This window comes from Molossus molossus, unplaced genomic scaffold (assembly GCF_014108415.1).
Source record: "Molossus molossus isolate mMolMol1 unplaced genomic scaffold, mMolMol1.p scaffold_m16_p_12, whole genome shotgun sequence".
NCBI classification, from domain to species: Eukaryota; Metazoa; Chordata; class Mammalia; order Chiroptera; family Molossidae; genus Molossus; species Molossus molossus.
This window is the reverse complement of record NW_023425347.1, coordinates 70,155,785-70,176,927: the sequence shown is the minus strand read 5'-3', so window position 1 is coordinate 70,176,927 and position 21,143 is coordinate 70,155,785. Positions and strand designations below refer to the sequence as shown.

Here is a 21,143-nt window from a genome sequence, read left to right as displayed (position 1 = left end):
ATGATCTCTTTTTTAAAGTATCATTTTGGCTGCTGGTGGAATATAGGGCATAAAGGGCAAGGATGGAAGCTCTCCTAAGGGTGACCATTTTGTCCTGGTTTCCTTGGGACTTCCCTGGTTTTAGCATTGAAAGTCCTATGTCGTGGAAACCTCCTCAGTCCCAGGCAAATTAGGATGACTGGTCACTCTTGGATGATTATGGAAACAAATAATGCAAGGGAGAGATGGTAGTGTTTAGAATAAGGTGATAATGACGGGAAAGTGGTTTTGAAAACAAAGTCTAAAGGTGTTGCTAGTGGAGTGAATTTGGGTGTGGGAGAATAAAAGGAGTCGATGACTTACGGGCTTTTGGCCTGAACAACTGGAAAGACAGAGTTGCCATTTATGGAGAAGAGGAAGGCTGGAGTAGGTTTTAGAGGGTGGATGATCAGGAGTTTTATTTTGGACATGTTAGTTTGAGATCACATAATAGACTGGCAAGTAGGGACATCAACTGGGCTTTGGGTGAATGAGTCTAAAGTTCTGAGTAGTAGTGTGGGCTGGAAATACAAAGTTGTCAGTTATTGCTGTATGTAGGTGTGTATATGATATGTAAAGCTATGAGTCTATGGGTGGGGGTGGGGGAGGTGAGGAGAGTATAGGAAGGATAAATGGTGATAGAGACTTGACTGGGGTTGGTGAATGCCCAATACAGTGTACAGATGATGTGTAGAATTGGGTACCTGAAACTTGTATAATTTTGTTAACCAGTGTCACCTTAATACATTAAATGAAAAGGAAAAAAAAAATAATGCTATGAGTCTGAATGAGATCACTGAGAATGAATGTAGATAGAGGGCTAAGGACTGAGCCCTAGGGAATGCTAACATTTACTGATCAGGGAAAAGAGAAACCAGCCAAAGACACCACAAAGCAGGAGCCAGTGAGGTAGGACAGCCCAGGGTTAAGTGGAATTTGGAGAGAAATCCATGCTAAATAGTGCCCAAGTCACATGCTGGGGGGGGGGGGGGGGGGCGCACAAAGAGGGAAGTAATTAAATGGTGCCAAGAAGCTGAGCTAGGCCCAGGGATAGTACAGGGAAACCGATTTGGGCTTAATTAGGAAAGGGCTTTCTAAACTGAGCAGCCCTGGAGGTGTAAGCAAGTAAGTCCCTGGCCCAAGCAAGTCCCAAGAGATGAGTTGCCGGGTAGGGAGATCTACCTGCAGGTCTCAAGCATCTGATGGGCTTTGTACTAGACAACCCTCAAAGTCCCTTCAAACTGGAGATGATGGAATTCTGGGAAGCCAACTGAAACAACTTTGTCACAGAATATGGGGATTGAGCTGAGCCTTGAAGGATAAGCAGGTGTTCAGTGGGGGAAAGAGATGGGGAGGGGCATTCATAGGTGGAGGCAATATGAATGAGCAAAAGCTCCAGAGATGTGAATGAGCAAGCTCTTTTAAGGGGTCTGGCTTCATCAGAAGGGAAAAGTATGTGAAGGATGGGGAGGAAGGTGAGACTGGAGAGGATGTAGGGCTAGAAAGTGGGGAGCTCCCACAGGACCCGGTGCCCAGTAAATGCCACTTGTTGAAGGAAGGTAACAAAACAAAAACGAGGTTGTAGGAGCCAAGAAAGGAGGCATTAATCACTTAGTTGCCTTGAGAAGGTTTTCTCCTGATAACGTGGTCACAGATATCTTGAGGGCAGGGCAAAGCTGTGTGTGCTCCCTGCCCCACTTCCCACTAGGAACAGGTATTCATCAACTATTCCTCAAAGTCCAGCAACATGGATAAGCCCCTGAGGGACTGGGGCCCTTTTCTGGGGCAGCTCTGGGGTTCACCATAAGAGGCAGACAATTCAGTGGCTGGGTTAGTCCCTGATAGAAGCAGTAGACATACACTATGGCACCATTAAACGGAGTCCCTATCATTAACTCAAGACTTCACAAGCACCGCCCCAGACTGCTCAATGTTCAGAACTCAGTGACCTCACCTTTAGGAAATAATGGGGTCTGGGCATTCCAAGGACTTCTGTTGACTGGACAGATGGGTAGGTGAGCTCCTTCTCTCCAGAGCCATTGGCAAGGTACCAAATCTCGACATGGATTCCCAACCGAAGGACCTGAGCCTACCTGGTGGTAAATGCCCCTCCAACTCCTAACCCTTGCTTAATGCTCTTAACTTGGGAAAACACTCAGGGAAGACCTTTTGCATTATGGGGTGATAGCTGCCTGAATGGATGAGTGCTAAGCAGTTAAGCTATGGTTTCCTTTAGAAAACTAAGGATTCCTTTTGAAGGCAGAGGGGTACTATGAACACCCTAGGAGCATCACAATTGAATGAGTGGAATGGGATGGGACCCTGGTGTCCCTGTCAACTGTTAAACTTTACTTCCTTGATGAGCTTTGCCTAAGCCTGGATAGGTCATGCCCCCTCTGATCTCTAGCTTTCCTTATCTATAAAGGGCTAGGGTGGCCTCTTAAGCTCCCTGGAAATCTAGCCTTGACTCAGGGAATGATGAAGTCAATGAGGAGGGAGTGAAGGCACAGAGTTAAGTGGATAGAATGACTGATGAATGTGTTAAGAAGAGTAATGAGAAACAGCTCAGGTCCCAAGCTAGAGCTATCAGCATGTCCCTTTTTCTTTCTTATTACCTTAGTGTGGGTCTCGTTGTACTTTGGATTCCTGGGGCTGTGTTCAGTGGTAACTGGTGGCTGCATTCTCTTTCTGCACTGGAGGAAGAATCTGCGGCGGGAAGCACGTGCCCAGGAGTGGGTGGAGGTGATGAGAGCTGCTACGTTCACCTACAGCCCACTTTTGTACTGGATCAACAAGCGAAGGCATTATGGCATGAACACAGCCATCAACATGGGCCCTCCCCCTACTGTCACCAAGACTGAGACTGAGGCCCAGAATTCAGATCCTCTGTGGGAGTTGGACAGCCCTGAGAATAGGAGCTATGCTGCTCAACACAGCAGTCCCAAGGTGGAGGCTCCTGTCCCCCTGCAACCTGCATTACAGCTGGTCCCACAGCCACCCCTGCCTTCCCCAAAGCCTCAGCCCCAGAACAGCTCCCCACTCCCGATTCCCATCTTTCAGGAGGTGCCCTTTGCCCTCTCCCTGTGTAACCTACCTCCAATGCTGAACCACTCGGTCTCCTACCCTTTGGCCACCTGTCCTGAAAGGAACGACCACTTCCAGTCTCTCCCCACACTGGCCAATGGGGACCATCACTTCAATGCCAAGCCTTTTGCTTCAGAATTATAGCCTCCCCTCACTGAGGGTGGAAGCTGGAGGTATTGGGGTAGAGCTAACCTTGGGGGTGGTATTGACAAAGGCTAAGGCTCATCTGGATGTCACATTATGAAAGATTAAAAAACGCCCCATGGTCTCTTATGTCTCATTTGTTGTTAGGAGGGCAAAGTCCTTCCCCTGTTTGATTGGGACAATTTGCAAACCAAACTGAAGGTCACCGAGTATCACCAACACAAATGGGAAAATAGAGGATTGGCTGTGGAAAGACACACCTAACCAGTATTTGTGATGGGCTTAAGTCCTCTACCTAGTATTTTTTTAAGACCAGAAATGTGTGCCAGACCCTGGGATAGGTACCCAAAGGCACTGCCATTCTGTGGGACATTAAGCACAGCTGCCACAAAAGTGATAGCTGAGGAGGGTGAATGAGTTAGTGATTCATAGTGGCCATGCCACAGGCAAAATAAGTTGCTGAGATCCATGAGCCATACTACACTGCTGGCTCAATCACGTTCTTTAACTTGTATGTATATTGAGCTATAGTTGTCTACATTATTTCTAATATAAGAGCACTGCCAATGACCCTCTGCTTAGAGATGAAGAGACAGTTCCCAAAGGCATTTGTTATGTTGCAGATCAGGGTCTCAAATTTACATCAGCCTGGTTTCAAAGTTCCTGATCTTCCGACCATACATCCTGATGTCCTTTCTCTAATGACATGTCTTATTACACAACACTTGGCAAATGATTTCTGTGTGTGTAGGGTGTAATTAGCTTGGCCCATGGATTGGTTTGGGAAAAGGGCTGGTCAGTAAGACCCCTAAAATTAGACAAAGAAATGTATCCAGTTTTATTTTTTTATCCTTACCTGAGGACATTTTTGCCTTCATCTTCAGATAGAGTAGGAGGGAGAGAGGGATGAAGAGAGAGAGAGAGAAACATTGATGTGAGAGAGACACATCGACTGGTTGCCACCCACACAACCCCTACCGGGGCTAGGAACAAATTATAAGCGAGGTACGTGCCCTTAGCGGGAACCAAACCTGGGTCTTTCTGGTCTGCGGGCTGACGCTCTAACTGCTGAGCCAAACCTGCCAGGGCTGTATCCACTTTAAAAAAAAAAAAAATGTTTCTGAAAGGGATTTATGGCCCTCTAAAAAGATCCACTATATCAGAATATTAATTTTTGTACCTTCTGGAAATAATCCTAAAGAGAAAGATGATACTGGCTATTTTTGGTCCCAGATTAAAGGTAAGAAAGCTCAGGTGTGCCCAGGATATAATTTTTTTCCTTTCACTTTGGAAATAAGGAAATCATCTTACCGTATTTGGTAGTAGACCAAATGAGCTAAGCTTTATGTAGTCTTCCTTCAGGGAAAAGGCTATCCAGATTGTGTGTTGTAATCCCAGAATCTAGCAACCATGTAGAGCTAATTTTTCTCTTATCTTTCTGTGCAAAAATGCTCCAGCTCACTCTCTTGCAATGGGTTTCAAGCCTTTTTTTGTTTTTTAAAGGCAGTGACACATTTCTTGTAAACATGCTCTTACACTGACTCTCTTATTACACATAAAACAGCTCTAAGCGGAGATTCTGTGGTTGATACAGAAATGGGCTCCCTCGTCCCTCTCCCTGCCCTCTCCTAACCTACAAATGCCAAAAAAGCAGGCTTCTTTCCTTCGAGCCAAATTCTGTATTTGTCAGGTACAGTCTTCAACTGAACATTATGCCCACAATCTGTCTTTGCTTTCAAGAGGAGGAAGGAGTCCATAAACATAGGGATCAACACGGGGGGGGGGGGGGGGGGGGGGAGGCATTAGCCATAGACAGTGGGAGAAAAAGGAAATGTTTTATTTAGATAAATTAAAATGGTTGTATTACTGATATGAAATAAGCAAAGTTCAAATCAAGTCATGGAAACCTTGAATTCACACCCAAACAGAACCCAAACTGCTTATACATTACCAAAATAGCTCCACTAAAGCAAAGTAGATTGACATTTCTTAATGTGAGAAAACAACAAGGTAGGTTAGGTTCATATAACAAACAATACACGCTCTATAAAGTCTCAGGAATACCCAAATGTGTTCTGGTTTGGATATGAAAGGGAACGCATCTAGCTGGTGTTGGTAAGCAAGCCAATGAGGTGTATAGCAAACGAAAGCTGTCACTAAAAACAACTCAACAGCAGGCCATTATGAGTATGAGCCCATCACAGTCAAAATCTTCAACTGTGACCGGCAAGACCAGCGGGGGCACTGAGAGTGTTCTGTCCAGCAACACAAAGTGAGGAAATGTCAATGGAAAGTAGCCAGTAGGTGAAGAGTGTTCATTCTTTAGCATTTCTGTTTGAGACACATTCCTAAGTGCCAGGCCCCTCTCTGCCCTTAAGACAACACCATAGTCATATCTAAGCTAGTCCTCTCTTCTTTTGTTTTTTTCCTACAAAACCTTTTTCCCCTTTAAGTAAACATGATACCAGACACTACAAGACAAAAGAAAAAAGGACCAAGAAGTAGTGCTTTGAGTAACTTAGAAAAGCAGCAGTAGGAGCTGCCAGAGTGAAAAATGTCAAAGTATTTGAAACCAAAACCAAAACCAAGCTCACTGCTGCTGTTGACTCTCCTCTCAGAGCTGAGATGTGGCAGGTGATGCTTGATTTACAGCTACATACAAGTCACAGGTTGGGTAAGTTAAGACAATTTACAAATAAAATCTCAAATTAACACTGAGTAATAGGCTTCTAAGGCTCTTAAGCCAAGGAATCTGCTCAACTTAAAACAAAGGAGTTCAAGGTGCCCTAGTTCTGCCTGGGAGATAGAGCACTTTCCCAGGCTGTGTGACAAGGGTATTTCACAAGTCTGAGAGTGTAGCAGGAACATCTCTGCCAAATTGGGTAAGGGGAGAGGATGATACTATATACCTGACTCAGGGATGATGTTAGCCAGACAAGTGAGGTAAGAACAGATGATAAACTAAAAAACAAAAATGACTCCTCCTTGGATAGCTATATGATACAAAAGAAAAGTACATACAACAAAGAGTTAAGGTGTCTTCAAAGTATCTGCCTATGAATAAGAATTTGAAACTAAAAAGGACAAGCTACATTACCCTCAAGTATATTTCATATAAATCAGTTCTCAAAAAAATACCTTCCAGGTACAGACATACTATTTATGGTACAGTATATACAAATATAGTAGTATAATTCAATTTATTGCTAGAATGTTATTTGGTTGTTACAAAATCCGTCAGGGTATATATATTAAAAAGGGGAGGGGGGCATGGGAGGCAGCCAGAAGAGTAATCTTCAAGTTACCTAAAGTGCCAGACAAATTTTATACTATATTTTAACCTTTCCAAGAAAATGAAATAGCTTTGATGGGCAAGGAAAATTTTTTTTCTTAGAAGCATAAGCCATATGAGGTAAGCAGACACATTCATGGGAAAAGACTTCATCTTGCTTTAACTAAATTTTAGTATTTCTAGGAAAAAAAAAATCAAGATTAGCTACATTAAGCTGAATATCATGTGAAGTAAAAACAAAATAAAACCAGCCCTTAAATAGTTAAGAATGTTTGGCTGCATCCATGGTTAACTGGGCAACTTGAACAAGATTAAAATGGAAAAAGTTGAAATGGAAATGAGCTCCACTAAAGAAGTCAATCCACAAAAGCTTCTCTAGTTTCTCCCTGACTTGGCCTACAGCACAGTTAAGTTTTGCAAAGTGTTTTCCTTTTGTGTTGTTCAAAGACTCCTTCTGAGAACAACATCGCAAACACAGGTCCTTTAGTACCAGGCTACAGAAGTATTTAAAGGGAAAAGTATTGCACTTGCTTGTATTAGGTTTGAAAACACTTGCTACCATCACATGAAGCCCAATGTTCAAGGCCTGCCTGCTATTGTTTGGCATCCTCTGGACATAAAGCCTCCAGCTACTCTTGACCTGATAATTATAAATAAATCTAATACGTATTTGGCCTTAGTTCCCAGAGGCACATATTAGGTTCTTGGTTAGCCCCCAGGTAAAATCTCAGTGAGTTTCCTGGGTCAGAATTAGAGGCACAGCTCTCCTCTAAAGCTCCTGGGCAACCTGGCTGAGACAGTGGCCAAGGGACTTTCAGCCCTGCCATTCAGAATGGAGACAGTATCAGAGGTGGAAGTCAGCCACAGCTTTAAGACAGATGAGAGAGAGAGAGAGAGAGAGAGAGAGAGAGAGAGAGAGAGAGAGAGAGAAAGAGAGAATGTGTGTGTGTAATTCTGCTCACTCAGGGAGGAAAATGTAGCTCCCCACTGAATAACCTGTTATGCTCATAAACCCTAAAATAGGATAGAAAATAATAAAAATGTTCAAGAAGACTTCTCTGGTTCACAGGTTGGGATTAATTACCGGGACAGAAACAAAGCGCCAGATCTTACTTTCCTGAGCCTAGAGGCTACACTGTCCCCAGTGTCCACTCCCTAAATATATTGCTCCAGCCCCCAGACTAAACCCTGTGGCAGCACCTGAAGGAGATGCCTGAAGGAGACATGGACCTAGTTTTAGCAGCTACCAGATCAAATTAGCGATTTTTAATAATAAGTCATTTGTTCACATCCTGTTTCAAACCATTCCTCTTATTTCCCACAAAATATGCAGAACTCTTTTTCATTTTAAATATTTACATACAGAAAAAAATCTATCTTTTAAAGGAAAGACATTTTCTGAGTCTGTATAAAGTGCAGCTAATTTAAGGCAAATTTATGTGAAATATAAAAGGTGGCTTATTCTCACTATATACACATTTTCCAGTTCTAAAAGATAAGGTCTCATTCCCTCAAAAAAGGGAAGGAGAAAAAAGAAGGGCTTCACTTTTATTCTGGCAATTTTAGAATTAAGATCTTCCTGGTTTCAGGAAATCATAGATTTCAGAATATCATAAGCAAAATGGTCTTTTTTAAAAAAATAACTTTTATATAGCTTTTTCAAACATGTTAAAAGGTGGCAATGTGTCTGCTACAATAGTTTGGAGGACTGGAAGACTGACAGGTAAACAGAAGGGTTGTTTTTGTTAGTTGAGTAGATACTAGGCAGCCCAGGCTATATCCATTTCTAAGAATGTCCAATGAGGCTAGACACCTACAGCTACTCTTAGCTCCAGGAATGAGTATTTTCCATCTCCATTAGCATCAAACTCTCTCAAACTCTCTGGTGCTGGCATCGCAGAACCTAAGGAGTTCCAAATTTCCTGGTAGGTCAGCTTCCCATCCATGTTCCGGCCAGTCTCATGGAATAAATCCTGAAGATCTGTTAAAAAAAAAAAGTAAGACTTCCGGTCAAGATGGCTGCGTAGGTAACCGTGGTATCGTGTCCTCCCACAACCACATCAAAGTTACAACTAAACTACAGAACAACCATCATTCAAAACCGCCTGAAATCATCCTGAATGGAAGTCCTACAACTACAAAATTAAAGCAGCAGCCACATCAAGACTGATGGGGCAGAGGGAGGGGTAGAGGGAGGGGCGGAGGCAAGACGGGCTGGTCCCACACTCACGTGTGGCAGATAAAAATCAGGAGGATACCTCGGCTGGGAAGGTCCTTCCTGAGGAATGAGGGATCCCTGTCCCACACCAGGTGCCCCGCTCAGGGTTCCAGTGGCAGGAAGAGAAGTCCCCATAACTTCTGGCTGGAAAAACCAGCAGGAACTGAGGCTCAGGGAAGCTGAAGCGGCTGGAGCCCCAGGCAGCTCCTTAAAGGGCCTGCGCACGAACTTACCGGACTCTCCCTGTCTCAGCTTGGAGGGGAGGCAGCTCGAGGGGCACCAGAGACATACAGGGAAGAACTGAGCTGTTTGGCACTGGAGCAACGGCTGGAGAGGGGGCTTTCTCCGGGACAAATGTGCTGTCAGAGGCCTTTGTTCCTTTGGTGAGCCCTTCCCTGGGGCGGCAGACAGCTGCCATATCTGGGACTCCAGCAACCTGGCTCACACTGGTAGCCCCGCCCTGGTGACTCCCTGAGGCCCCGCCCCACCCCACCCAACTTTCAGGCCCACCCAAGCTGTTGGCACTTGCTTAACCATAGGATTGGCCTGTCTTGGATCCTGCTTCAGGTTTTTCCTAAATTCTTTCAAACGAGCAGCATCTGGTCTCATCTAGCCCCACACCTCTCATTAAGTAATACACAGAAACAAACACCGGGAGGAAGCCAAAATGAGGAGACAAAGAAACAGGTCCCAAATGGAAGAACAGAACAAAACCCCAAGAAAAGAACTAAGCGAAATGGAGATAAGCAACCCAGCAGATGCTGAGTTCAAAATACTGCTTATAAAGATGCTCAATGAACTTAGTGAGAACCTCAGTGAACTTAGGGAGGGCCTCAAGAGCATAAAAAAGGACCAGTCAGAAATTATGGATGCAGTCAGAATTGAAGGAGGCATTAACTGAAATAAAGAATAATTTACACAGCTTCAATAGTAGAGTACGTAAATCCAAGAAGCAAACCATAGATTTGGAATATAAGGAAGTAAAAAACGCCCAATCAGAACAGCAAAAAGAAAAAAGAATCCAAAAAAATGAGGATAGTGTAAGGAGCCTCTGGGACAACTTCAAGCGTGCCAACATTCTCATCTTGGGGGTGCCAGAAGGAGAAGAGAGAGAACAAGAAATCGAAAACCTGTTTGAAACAATAATGGCAGAAAACTTTCCTAACTTGGTGAAGGAAACAGACATACAAGTCCAGGAAGCACAGAGAGTCCCAAACAAGATCAACCCTAAGAGGCCCACACCAAGACACATCATCATCAAAATGCAAAAGGTTCAAGACAAAGAGAGAATCTTAAAAGCAGCAAGAGAAAGGCAGCTAGTTACCTACAAGGGAGTTCCCATAAGGCTGTCAGCTGATTTCTCAAAAGAAACTTTGCAGGCCAGAAGGGAGTGGCAAGAAATATTTAGAGTGATGAAAAGCAAGAACCTGCAACCAAGATCACTCTATCCTGCAAAGCTGTCATTTAGAATCAATGGCCATATAAAGAGTTTCCCAGACAAGAAAAAGTTAAAGGAGTTTGTCACCACCAAACTGTTATTACATGAAATGACGAAGAGTCTTTTTGAAGAAAAAGATAAAATATATGAACAAACAAAATGGCAATGAATACATATCTATCAACAATGGAATCTACAAACAAAATGAACAAGTAAAACAGAAACATTCTCATAGATACAGAGAACATTTTGTTGGTTGCCAGATGGGAGGGGGGTTGGGGGAATGGGTGAAAAAGGTGAAGAGATTAAGAAGTACAAATTCATTGCTAGACTGACAAACCTCAAAGGGAAAGGGGTTGGGGGGGGGTGGGAAGAAATAAACCAAAGAACATATATGCATAACCAATGGACACAGACAATAGTGTGGGAAAAGGCGGGAGAGGGGCGGGAATGGGGAGGAGGGGTCAATGGGGGAAAAATGTGGAACATCTGTAATACATTTTACATTCAACAATAAAGATTAAAAAAAAAAAAAAGTAAAACAGTGTATATGTCTATACACATAGCTGAATGTAGTAACAGTTTAAAAAGTAGCCTCAATTGAATTTAAAGCAGTAAAAAAAAGTTACTTTGCAGACTCTGATTCCAAAAGGTAAAGTTTAGGATATTACTAAATCAGAAAAACTACTTATTTTTTTAAAATATGTTTTTATTGATTTTAAGAGAAAGAGTGGCAAGAGAGACACAGAAACATTGATTGGCTGCCTCCTGCAGGCTCCCTAATAGGGATCGAGCCCGAAACCGGGGCATGTGCCCTGACCAGGAATCGAACCAGGCTTCTCAGTCCATGGGATGATGCTCAATCCACTAAGCCACACCAGATGGGCCCTACCTTCACTTATGATAGCCCTAGCAAAGCAGCTAAATAAAAGTCTCAAAAGATCCTTGAAAGCCAGAAAAACAGATCGAATGCTTGTTTTCAATGTCTGCCACCAAGTGGCTGGCTGAAAAATGTTTTATTGTGTGTTATATGAAGTGTAAATTTATAAAATGTGTTATGCACTTGGTAGCAGTACTCAAATAAAAATCTGATTGTTGCTCCAGGTCATTTCAAAAGTGTAATCATTCAAAAAGTGTGTAAAACCTATGTTAGGGACTGAAGTACAAATGTTAAGATGGCTAGTTCTTAATCTGCTCTTAACAGACTTTCCTATTCATTCTCATAAATTCTATTTTTTTTTAAGAGAATAATTTATTGATTTGGAGAGAGAGAGGGAGAGAGAGAGAGGGAGAGAGAAACACCGATGTGAAAACACGACATTGATGGGCAACCTCCTGCATGTCTCCTAATAAGGATGGAGCCCGCAACCCGGGTGTGTGTGCTTGACTAGAAATTGAACTGGCAGCCTCCTGGTGCATGGGACAACACCCAACCAGCCACAGGGGCCAGGGCAATCGCATCAATTCTTGAAATAATAATGGAGAGTGGGAAGAGGCAACTTGTATTTCCAATAAACTCTGCTGTTTCCCCAGAAAACAGAAAGAAAAAAAATTTTAGGAGGAGGAAATAAAAGTAATTGCATTTAAATGGCAAAATAGCCCAGCTAGTGTGGCTCAGTGGCTGAGCTTCCACCCATGCACCAAGTGGTCGCCAGTCAAGGCACATGCCCAGTGAGGGCCACGTAGGAGGCAGCCAATCAATGTTTCTCTCTCATCGATGGTTCTCTCTCTCTCTCTCTCCCTCTCCCTTCCTCTATCTCTATAAAAATCAATAAAAAATATGTTAAAAAAAATAATAAATGGCAAAATAAATTAAGGTCTTCTATGCTTTAATTATAGCCTGTAGATAACTTATTCACTTAACAAATATTCACGTGTACCAGGCACTATGCTAGGGGCTGGGAGGGAATTTAAATTTTATGTCTCCAGGAAATAACAACAGAGTGACAAGTACTAAACAGGGGTAAACAGCCCTGGCCAGTTTGGCTCAGCAGTTGAGCGTTGGCCTGAGGACGAGAGTGTCCCGGGTTCGGTTCCTGCTAGGGGCACAAAAACAAAACAAAACAAAAAAACACACATTAGCCCTGGCTGGTTTGGCTCAGCGGTTAGAGCGTCAGCCTGCGGTCCACAGAGACCCGGGTTCGGTTCCCGCTAAGGGCACGTACCTCGGTTGCAGTTTGTCCCCAGCCCTGGTTGGGTCGTGCGGGTGGCAGTCACTCGATGTGTCCCTTTCACGTCGATGTTTCTCTCTCTCTCTCTCCCTCCCACTCTATCTGAACAAAATATCGAAAAATGTCCTCGGGTGAGGATTAAAAAAAAATAATAATAAAAAAAATAAAGCATTAAAAAAAACAAAAAAAACAAAAAAACAAAATATAAGAGGTCACACACAGCCCTGGCCAGTTTGGCTCAGCAGTTAGAGCATCAGCCTGCGGTCCAGAGAGACCCAGGTTCGGTTCCCGCTAAGGGCATGTACTTCGGTTGCAGTTTGTCCCCGGCCCTGGTTGGTCGTGCGGGGTGGCAGCCACTCGATGTGTCCCTTTCACGTCGATGTTTTTCTCTCTCTCCCTCCCACTCTACCTGAACAAAAAAGAGGTCACACACAGAAGGAACCTTATCCGCCCTGGCCGGTTTGGCTCAGCGGTTAGAGCATCGGCTTGCGGTCCGGAGAGACCCGGGTTCGGTTCCCGCTAAGGGCATGTACCTCGGTTGCAGTTTGTCCCTGGCCCTGGTTGGTCGTGCAGGTGGCAGCCACTCGATGTGTCTCTTTCACGTTGATGTTTCTCTCTCTCTCTCTCTCTTCCTCTCTCTCCCTCCAACTCTATCCTCCAACTCTATCTGTGCAAAAAATGGAAAAATGTCCTCGGGTGAGGATAAAACAAAACAAAACAAAAAAAAAAAAAAAAAAAAAAAAAAATGAACCTTATCCAGTCCTGGAAGGTAAGGAAATGTTCCCTGTTAGAATGGTATCTAAGCTAAAGCAAAGATGGGTTGACAAGAGTGGAGAGTCACTTTCAGGCTGTTCACAAATGTAAAATCAGGAGATACAACATCATTATGAGGGACAGAATACACACTTTTGAAGGCAAGACCAACATATTTTTCTGTGAATCCTATCCTTCCTATTAATGTTTATCTTGCTGATTTTCAGCCAAAGGACGCCCCTCATTTTTGGAGGGCCCTGGCAAATAGGGTCAACTTTTACGTTTTTTTTTTTTTTTATCTTCACCCAAGGATATTTGTTCGTTGATTTATTTTAGACAGAGTAGAAGGAAGGGAGGGAAAGTTGAGAGAGAGAAAGAGATAGAGAAAGAGAGAAACATCGATGTGAGAGAGACACATTGGTTGCCTCCCGCATGACCCCGACAGGGGCCGGGATGGAACCTGCAACCCAGGTACATGCCCTTGACTGGGAATTGAACCCGCAACTCTTAAGTCTGCAGACTGATGCTCTAACCGCTGAGCAAAACTAGCCAGAGAGGGTCAACTTCTTTATTTGGCTAATCGCACAGTATTGTTTTCTTGTTTGCCTTCTCCAATAGACTTTCATATCTGTGAGCAATATGAGACTATCTTACATTGTATTCTTATTGCTTAGCACTGGGGCTAATTAGGTACTCAATGAATGAATGAAAACTCTAAAAATCATTACAAGAGAGATAATATAGTGCATTAGTTAAGTGTGTAAACTTTGGTGTCAGACTGCCTTGGTATGAATTTTGCCTCAACTAATTATTTGCTGTATAGACTTAGGCAGTTTCCCTATCAGTAAAATGGGTATCATATATGAATATTTATGTTCCCAGGATTTTTAATCAGGATTATATAATACAATGTATATCAAAGTGCTCAATCAATGTTACATATAATTCCTTTTCTTGCAAGTTAAAAAAATTTAAAAGTTTTATCTCTGAAAATTTCCCTTATAACTCTAGGGTATAAAAATTTACCTTTGATGCTAGAAATTCCTGGTAGGGAGATAGGTCTTCGCTGGGCAGTTTTCTCAATGTGGTCTCCAAGAGACTGTGGAACTTCTGACAATGCTGATGGCTTTGATGTGAAACTCTGTACTTGCTCTGCAACAAACACGTATGGTTTTAACATTATTAAATCTGACACCAAATTAAGCCAGTATTGAAGATCACCTTTTAGGGCAACTGCATACATACGTAATTTAAGAGAAAATGCTGACAAAGGAAACCATCAACAAAACAAAAAGACAACCTACTGAATGAAAAAAGATATTTGCAAGTGATACATCTAATAAGGGGATAATATCCAAAATTTATTTAAAAAATTATACAACTCTATACCAAAAAAACTAACAATCCAATTAAAAAATGGCTGGAGGACCTGAATAGACATTTCTCCAAGGAGGACATTCGGATGGCCAAAAGACACATGAAAACATGCTCTATGTCACTAGTCATCAGAGAAACGCACATTCAAACCACAATGAGGTATCACCGCACACCTGTCGCAATGGCTATCATCAATAAATCAACAAACAATGGGTGTTGTTGGCAAAGATGTGGAGAAAAGGAAACCCTTGTGCACTGTTGGTGGGAATGCAGATTGATGCAGCCACTGTGAAAAACATTATAGAGGTTCCTTAAAAATTAAAAATGAACAGCAATTCCACTTCTGGGTATATATCCAAAGATATCCAAAACACTAATTCAAAAAGATATTTGCACTCCTATGTTCACTACAGCATTATTTACAATAGCCAAGATATGGAAGCAACCCAAGTGCCCATCAACAGACAACTGGATAAAAAAGTTGTGGTAGATATACACAATGGAATATTACTAGGCCATAAAAAAGAACGAAATCTTACCATTTGCAACAGAATAGATGGATCTAGAGCAGCAATTTTCAACAGATGTGCTGTGAGAATTTTTAAAACATGCAATCCCTAACTAGTCAGGGGCACTGATCTCTTTTCCCTTAAATTGTCAAATAAAAAAATGACAACAGCCAATACAACAATAGCCAAACAGTATGATTGCCCCACTTGAACCATAAATATATAGGTCATATAACAGAGTTGCATCTTATTGGACACATTGCATAATAAGGTTGTGTCTGATTGGTTAGTTCTTGGTACCAGATACAAATATAGGCACCTGATTTTTTGTTGTTGTTAATCCTCACCTGAGGATATTTTTCCATTGATTTTCAGATAGAATGGAAAGGTGGGAAGAGAGAGAGAGGGAGAGAAACATCAACCTGAGAGAGACACGTTGACTGGTTGCCTACTACACAACCCCAAACAAGGCCGGGGATCAAACCTGCAACCCAGGTATGTGCCCTTGACCAGGAATCGAACCCAAGATACTCTGGTCCACAGGACAACACACTAACCACTGAGCCAAACCAGCCATGGTTAGGCTCCTGATTTTTTTAAAAGTCACTTTGAGCCCACCTGGTGTAGCTCACCTGTTGAACATTGACCCATGCACCAAGATGTCATCGGTTCGATTCAGGGCACATGCCCAGGTTGTGGGCCCAATCCCCAGTGGGGGCATGCAAGAGGCAGTCAATCAATGTTCCTCTCTCTCTAAAATCAATTAAAACATTTTTTTAAAAAAGTCACTTTGGAGTGCCCTGGCTGGTTTGGCTCAGCGGTTAGTGTAGGCCTGCTGTCCAGAGAGACCCGGGTTCAGTTCCCACTAAGGGCATGTACCTTGTTTGCAGTTTGTCCCCAGCCCCAGTTGGTCATGTGGGTGGCAGCCACTCGATGTGTCCCTTTCACGTTGATATTTCTCTCTCTTCGTCTCTTTCCCTCCCACTCTATCTGAACAAAAAATGAAAAAATGTCCTTGGGTGAGAATAAAAAAAAAAAAAGTCACTTTGGAGCAAAAAGTGTAGGTAATTACAATTATTATTATTTATTTTGTAAATCAATCAAAATTATACCTATTTTTGAGTCAGATCAGCAAAAAATATGTTTTGGTGTGCTGCAGAATTTCAGTAATTAGTTTATGTATGCCATGAGATAAAAAAGGTTGAAAAATCACTGACCAAGAGGGTATTTTGCTAAGTGAAATAAGTCAGAGAAAAGACAAATATACGATTTCACTTATTTGTACAATCTAAAGAACAAGATAAATAAACAAGACAGAAACAGACTTGGATACAGAACACAACTGAGGTTTACCAGAGGGGAGGGGAGTTGGGGAGCTGGGTGAAAAAGGTGAAGGGATTAAGAAGTACAAATTGGTAGTTATAAAAACAGTCATGGGGATATAAAGTACAACATAGAGAATATAGTAACTAATACTGTAATAACTATGTATGGTGCCAGGTAGTACTTGAAATAGTGGGGAAATAACTTTATAAATTACATGGTTATCTAACCATTATGCTGTACATCTGACACTGATATAAAATAATACTGATTGTCCACTGTAACTGAAAAATAAAACAAAGAAAAAAATAGTTGAGAATTTAGTAGCAAAGTGACTACAAGGCATGGATTGAATATGTTTTGTGGATAAATGAAGATCAATCAGTATTAAATAACATTAAGGAGCCCTGGCCGGTTTGGGTCAGCGGTTACAGCGTCGGTCTGCAGTCCAGAGAGACCTGGGTTCGTTCGGTTCCCACTAAATAACATTAAGGTTTGAAGCTTGGGTCTCGTTGGAAGATCTTATAGTATCACAAAGCATTATACATGTTTAGATGTTAGGAGTTTAAGGTGCAAGTGAGAATAGCATTGGATATTTAATATCCTAGGGGCTGTACTATAAGCCTGATCCGGGGTATGTGCCACCAGACCAGCCAGTGCTAAAAGAGTGCTACCATACAATTGTGCAGCACAATGTTAAGCCAAGGACTCCCACCCAAAAGAGAATAAGAGAGATTGTATTGTTTCCCCCCAAAATAAAACATACTTGTGGGAGGTAGGGGTCAAAGTCAACATAGTCCAATGCCTTGGTTTCGTCCTCCTGGAGTTTAAACCAGTGGAGGCTGGTATATCTGCCAACATTGACTAGCTATGTCCCTCCCTAAAGTCAAGGGCCTTTCCAACCCAATGATCCCATCATTATTTGTTAATGGTTTTTCAGAAGGATTAATATTTATTTTTAAGTAAATTTTATGCACTTAAAAAAATGAAAAGACTTCCATAAACAGTTAGTTGGTTTAATACATGCTATGACAGTAATGTTTTTTGCCTATAATTGGATGCAGACAGCATGGAGAAGTCTATTTCCAGCTAAACATTACCCCTTCTTCCCTTAATAGACTGGAGTACAAATCATGTACCAAATGGGCTTTTTCTAAATGAAAGCAAAGTGTATCAGCTTCATCTCGGTGCGCTCAGGCATCATTCACTCAGTTCGATCAGTCCTGCTGGAACACCTTTCCACTCCATGTGGGAGGCAAGCTGCTCAAGCCTGCGTGAAATATTCAGAAGCCAGCCCTGAATATCTCACCTTCATGGGTGGTCTCTGGAGGCCTGTTGCTCTCAGGTTTGTTGGTGAGAGCACTGATCAGCTGTAGTTTCTCTCTCAGCTTGGATACCTGAGAATCTGAACTATCTTCTTCCTGCCCAAAACAAAGATCACAGAGGTTTAAGGTAGAAGTAAGACTTCATCTGATTCATTATTATATTCCCAGAGCCTATTTAGCATGTAGTGCTTGACCCCCAGTAGGTTTCCTATCAGTACAGGCAATGAAGGAATGAATCAACAAATACTAGAGATACCTTCAGCACTCAGTGTTGATGAGGGCCTAGCTGGATTTGAGCCTAGACCATTAAGGGAACATTATGCTACAGATGATCTGATTCACTGTGAACATTTGGCTGATGGGGGAAGGCATGCCTATGTCAGCAGTAAAGGAAATGTACCCTTGCTCAGGTGCTTCTGCGACACCTATTTTCTAAATGAGTAGGATATTGGTTTCTAGGAACAATTTCACACTAACTAAATAATTTCCCTGAATATCTTACTTCACCTTGTGACTAGACCACTTTAGGTAGAGTTTTATACTCTTATCACATTTTAAAAAAAGCAACCAAACCACAAATATTCCCCTGATCTTCCTTCTTCACCCCCCCACCCCCCCACCATGGTGGTGATTCAACTGGTGGCAGGAACTGTTAGGAACATGAGGAAGAAGCTGTAATAATTCTAATTCAGTCTTACTTATATCTTTTAAAAAAGCTTTTTACCTTATACCCTGCCTCATCTCCTGAACGATCTAGAGTGGCACATAAAAATACATTTAATTATAAAAGGAGAAAAATCTGATTTCTATGAGGTCAGTTTCTAACTGCTTAGGCTAGGGTAAAAGGTCCCGCTCCTATATTTAATCAGAGTATCAACTCATTACATGTTTCTTGTATTCAATATCTATTTACTTATTTCTTTCCTGCCTTTATTTCTATCCTAATAGTTACCTATTAGATCACTCTTGGATTATTTAGGGAGCTAATATATGAACATATGTAACTAAAACTAGGTCCTAAATGCTTGAAGAATTTATGTTAAGAGAAATTACATCTGGTTAGGATGCTTAGATGAGGCAGCACAAAGGGATGTGTACAGAGATGACAATTAAAAACCACAAAGGGGCCCAGCTAATGTGGCTCAGCGGTTGAGCGTCAACCCATGTACCAAGAGGTTGCCGGTTCGATTCCCAGTCAGGGCACATGCCCAAGTTGTAGGCCAAATCCCCAGTGGGAGGCATGTAGGAGGTAGCCAATCAATGTTCTCTCTCATCACTGTTTCTCTCTCTCTCTAAAAATCAATAAAGAAAAAATATTAAAAACAAAAACAAAAAAACTACAAAGGGTCTCAAAGTAAAGCCAATACATTTAGGCAAAAACGTGTACCAGCTGTATTTTGTTCTGATATTTACTGTGGAAAAACCTGAACTGATACTGAAATCACTACTTTCCAACAGTAACCACCTGTTACTTTTTTGTGTTCAATGTATATCTGGCTCTTGAATTTTTCTTGTTTCATTCTCCAGTTGATGTTTTTCTAAAAAAAAAAAATTCTTTGCAGCAGTTAGAAAATACAAAAAAAGCCTAGCCTATAAAGCATTAACATTTTAATATATGTAATTTTTATCTAAATGATATAAAATTTTTAAAGAAGAAAAAATATAGATGGAAAGCATTATCTTGAAAACTGCTTATACTATGGTTCATTTCGAAGTTCATTTTGTTTGAACCTCATATTTGAATTTGTCAAATTTGATATGCATCTGAGATGGTATTTTAGCCACTCAGTCACAATCTTCTGGATTTTTCCTTTAGCTTAGCCCAGGATTTACAGTATTGTAATACTCTAATCACAGAGAATCCTGCAAACAAACTTTCTTTCCTGGGATATTAGAGTATATCACGGATTGTTTATCTTGACAATATGTCTGGGACAAAAAACAAAAGGGAAAGGTACAGGTGAAGGGAACTGGCTGAGGCTTAAATGAACTATGTAAGTTCTGAGACTAATTTAAAAATAAAAAATAAGCCCTGGCAGGTTTGGCTCAGCAGTTGAAGCGTCGGCCTGTGGTCCGGGGAGACCCAGGTTCGGTTCCCGCTGGGGGCGTGTGCCTTTGTTGCAGTTTGTCCCTGGCCCTGGTTGGGTAGTGCAGGAGGCAGCCACTTGGTATGTCCCTTTCACGTCGGTGTTTCTTTCTCTTTCTCTCTTCCTCTCTCTCCCTCCCACTCTATCTAGAAAAAATAAATAAATAAAAAATAATATTTAGGTTAGACACCGTTTTTAGACTACCTAAGCCACTGTTCCCCATCATTAGTATAGATAACTTCCTATTTTAGTCATTTCCAATGGACACAGACAAAACTGTGGTGAAGGCCTGGGGTGGAACAGGGGCTGGGAAGGGCGGTAATGGGGAGGGAAATTGGGGTACATCTGTAATACTGTGAACAACAACAAAAAGTCATTTCCTTAGGGAAGCCTTCCTCATCTCTGCTAACGTCCTCATTATACCCTCTACTTTTCCTCTCTGGCATTTATCACACTCGTGATTAATTATCTGTTCAATTATGTGTTAATGATTTTCTGACTGATGGACTTTGAGCTCCACCAGAAAAAGAGTCACATATCTATCCTGCTCACTGTAGTCACCCAGCTCCTAGCAGAATGCTTGGCACGGGGTAGGTGCCTCACAAAGTATTCACTTATTCAACTACACTAATTTACTAATTACTTTGTCTTGAAATTTTAGCAAATAAGACCAAAGTGCTCCTTTTGAGAAAAAAGCAGTAGTTCAAAAGCACAAAGATGCCGATGCGTTTATCTTTACTTCAGAGTGAGCTTCCTGTTATTTACCTTCATGCTTTGGGTTTTTACTGCATCTGTTCTGCTGGTCACCTGATGCAAAGACTCTCTTTTCAGAGTGGCAGCTCTATCACCTATCTTAAAGGGTAAAAAGAATAAGAGAAGATAAAAGGCAAACATTAAAACTTAAATAACATTTATAACCATTCGCTTCTCCAAGTGAAGCGCAGACATACTGAAACAGCTGTGATGTTTGAGTTCGGAGAGAGGGTGTCTATCCAGTTTGCATTTTTATGGGGAAATAAAACCCTTTTTAAAAAAAAAAACTTAAACAACATCTAGCACTTTTTAAGCAATTTGGTCAAACTTATTTAAAAGATCTCAGAACACTGTCAACAGAAATACCAGAAGGAACATGAGAGAAGGGAGGGTGAAAGGCCACTGAGATACAAAACTGAAAATGGTGCTTAGTCTAGTTGTTTCATTCACAAACTTTAAAACTCTGAAGTATAAAAAGCGAAAGAACTTGAACCTAGAACCATGCTGGGTATGATGGAAGAAAGAGTAAGACAGATTTTTTTTTGTCCAAAGGACAGTTTAAAACAAAGATGTAGGAAGGAGGAGGGAAGGACAGATCTTACTATTAACAATTTCCTCTTCTGGAGAAAAATAAGTGGCAAGGGGAGGGAC

General features: G+C 41.7%; 2 protein-coding genes across 3 annotated transcripts in view; one reads left to right on the top strand and one right to left on the bottom strand.

Annotated features, from left to right (window-relative positions):
- The first annotated feature begins 2,080 nt into the window (after nucleotides 1–2,080).
- TEX38 (testis expressed 38) lies at nucleotides 2,081–3,246 on the top strand. The gene is made up of 2 exons (XM_036255401.1): nucleotides 2,081–2,117; nucleotides 2,639–3,246. Exons 1-2 carry the CDS (start codon nucleotides 2,081–2,083, stop codon nucleotides 3,244–3,246), a joined length of 645 nt encoding a protein of 214 aa, XP_036111294.1.
- A 1,863-nt stretch (nucleotides 3,247–5,109) lies between these two features.
- Nucleotides 5,110–21,143, bottom strand: part of EFCAB14 (EF-hand calcium binding domain 14) — a 45,349-nt gene continuing 29,315 nt past the window's right edge. Inside the window, exons 7-11 of one of the 2 annotated variants that reach the window (XM_036255398.1) lie at nucleotides 20,505–20,591; nucleotides 17,637–17,748; nucleotides 14,145–14,270; nucleotides 8,356–8,519; nucleotides 5,116–5,898 (exon numbers count right to left, since the gene is read on the bottom strand). In XM_036255398.1, the coding sequence (XP_036111291.1) occupies nucleotides 5,893–5,898; nucleotides 8,356–8,519; nucleotides 14,145–14,270; nucleotides 17,637–17,748; nucleotides 20,505–20,591 (495 nt within the window). In that variant the 3' untranslated portion in view covers nucleotides 5,116–5,892. Of the gene's footprint in view, nucleotides 8,520–14,144; nucleotides 14,271–17,636; nucleotides 17,749–20,504; nucleotides 20,592–21,143 lie in introns of both variants that reach the window. The other variant, XM_036255397.1, reaches the window with a different exon arrangement.

Excerpts from the sequence above, each read along its gene's own strand:
- TEX38 (XM_036255401.1), top strand. The coding sequence starts at position 2,081 with ATGGATTCCCAACCGAAGGACCTGAGCCTACCTGGTG. Across the intron at positions 2,118-2,638 it reads GGACCTGAGCCTACCTGGTG|TGTGGGTCTCGTTGTACTTT; the intron begins GTAAATGCCCCT and ends TTATTACCTTAG.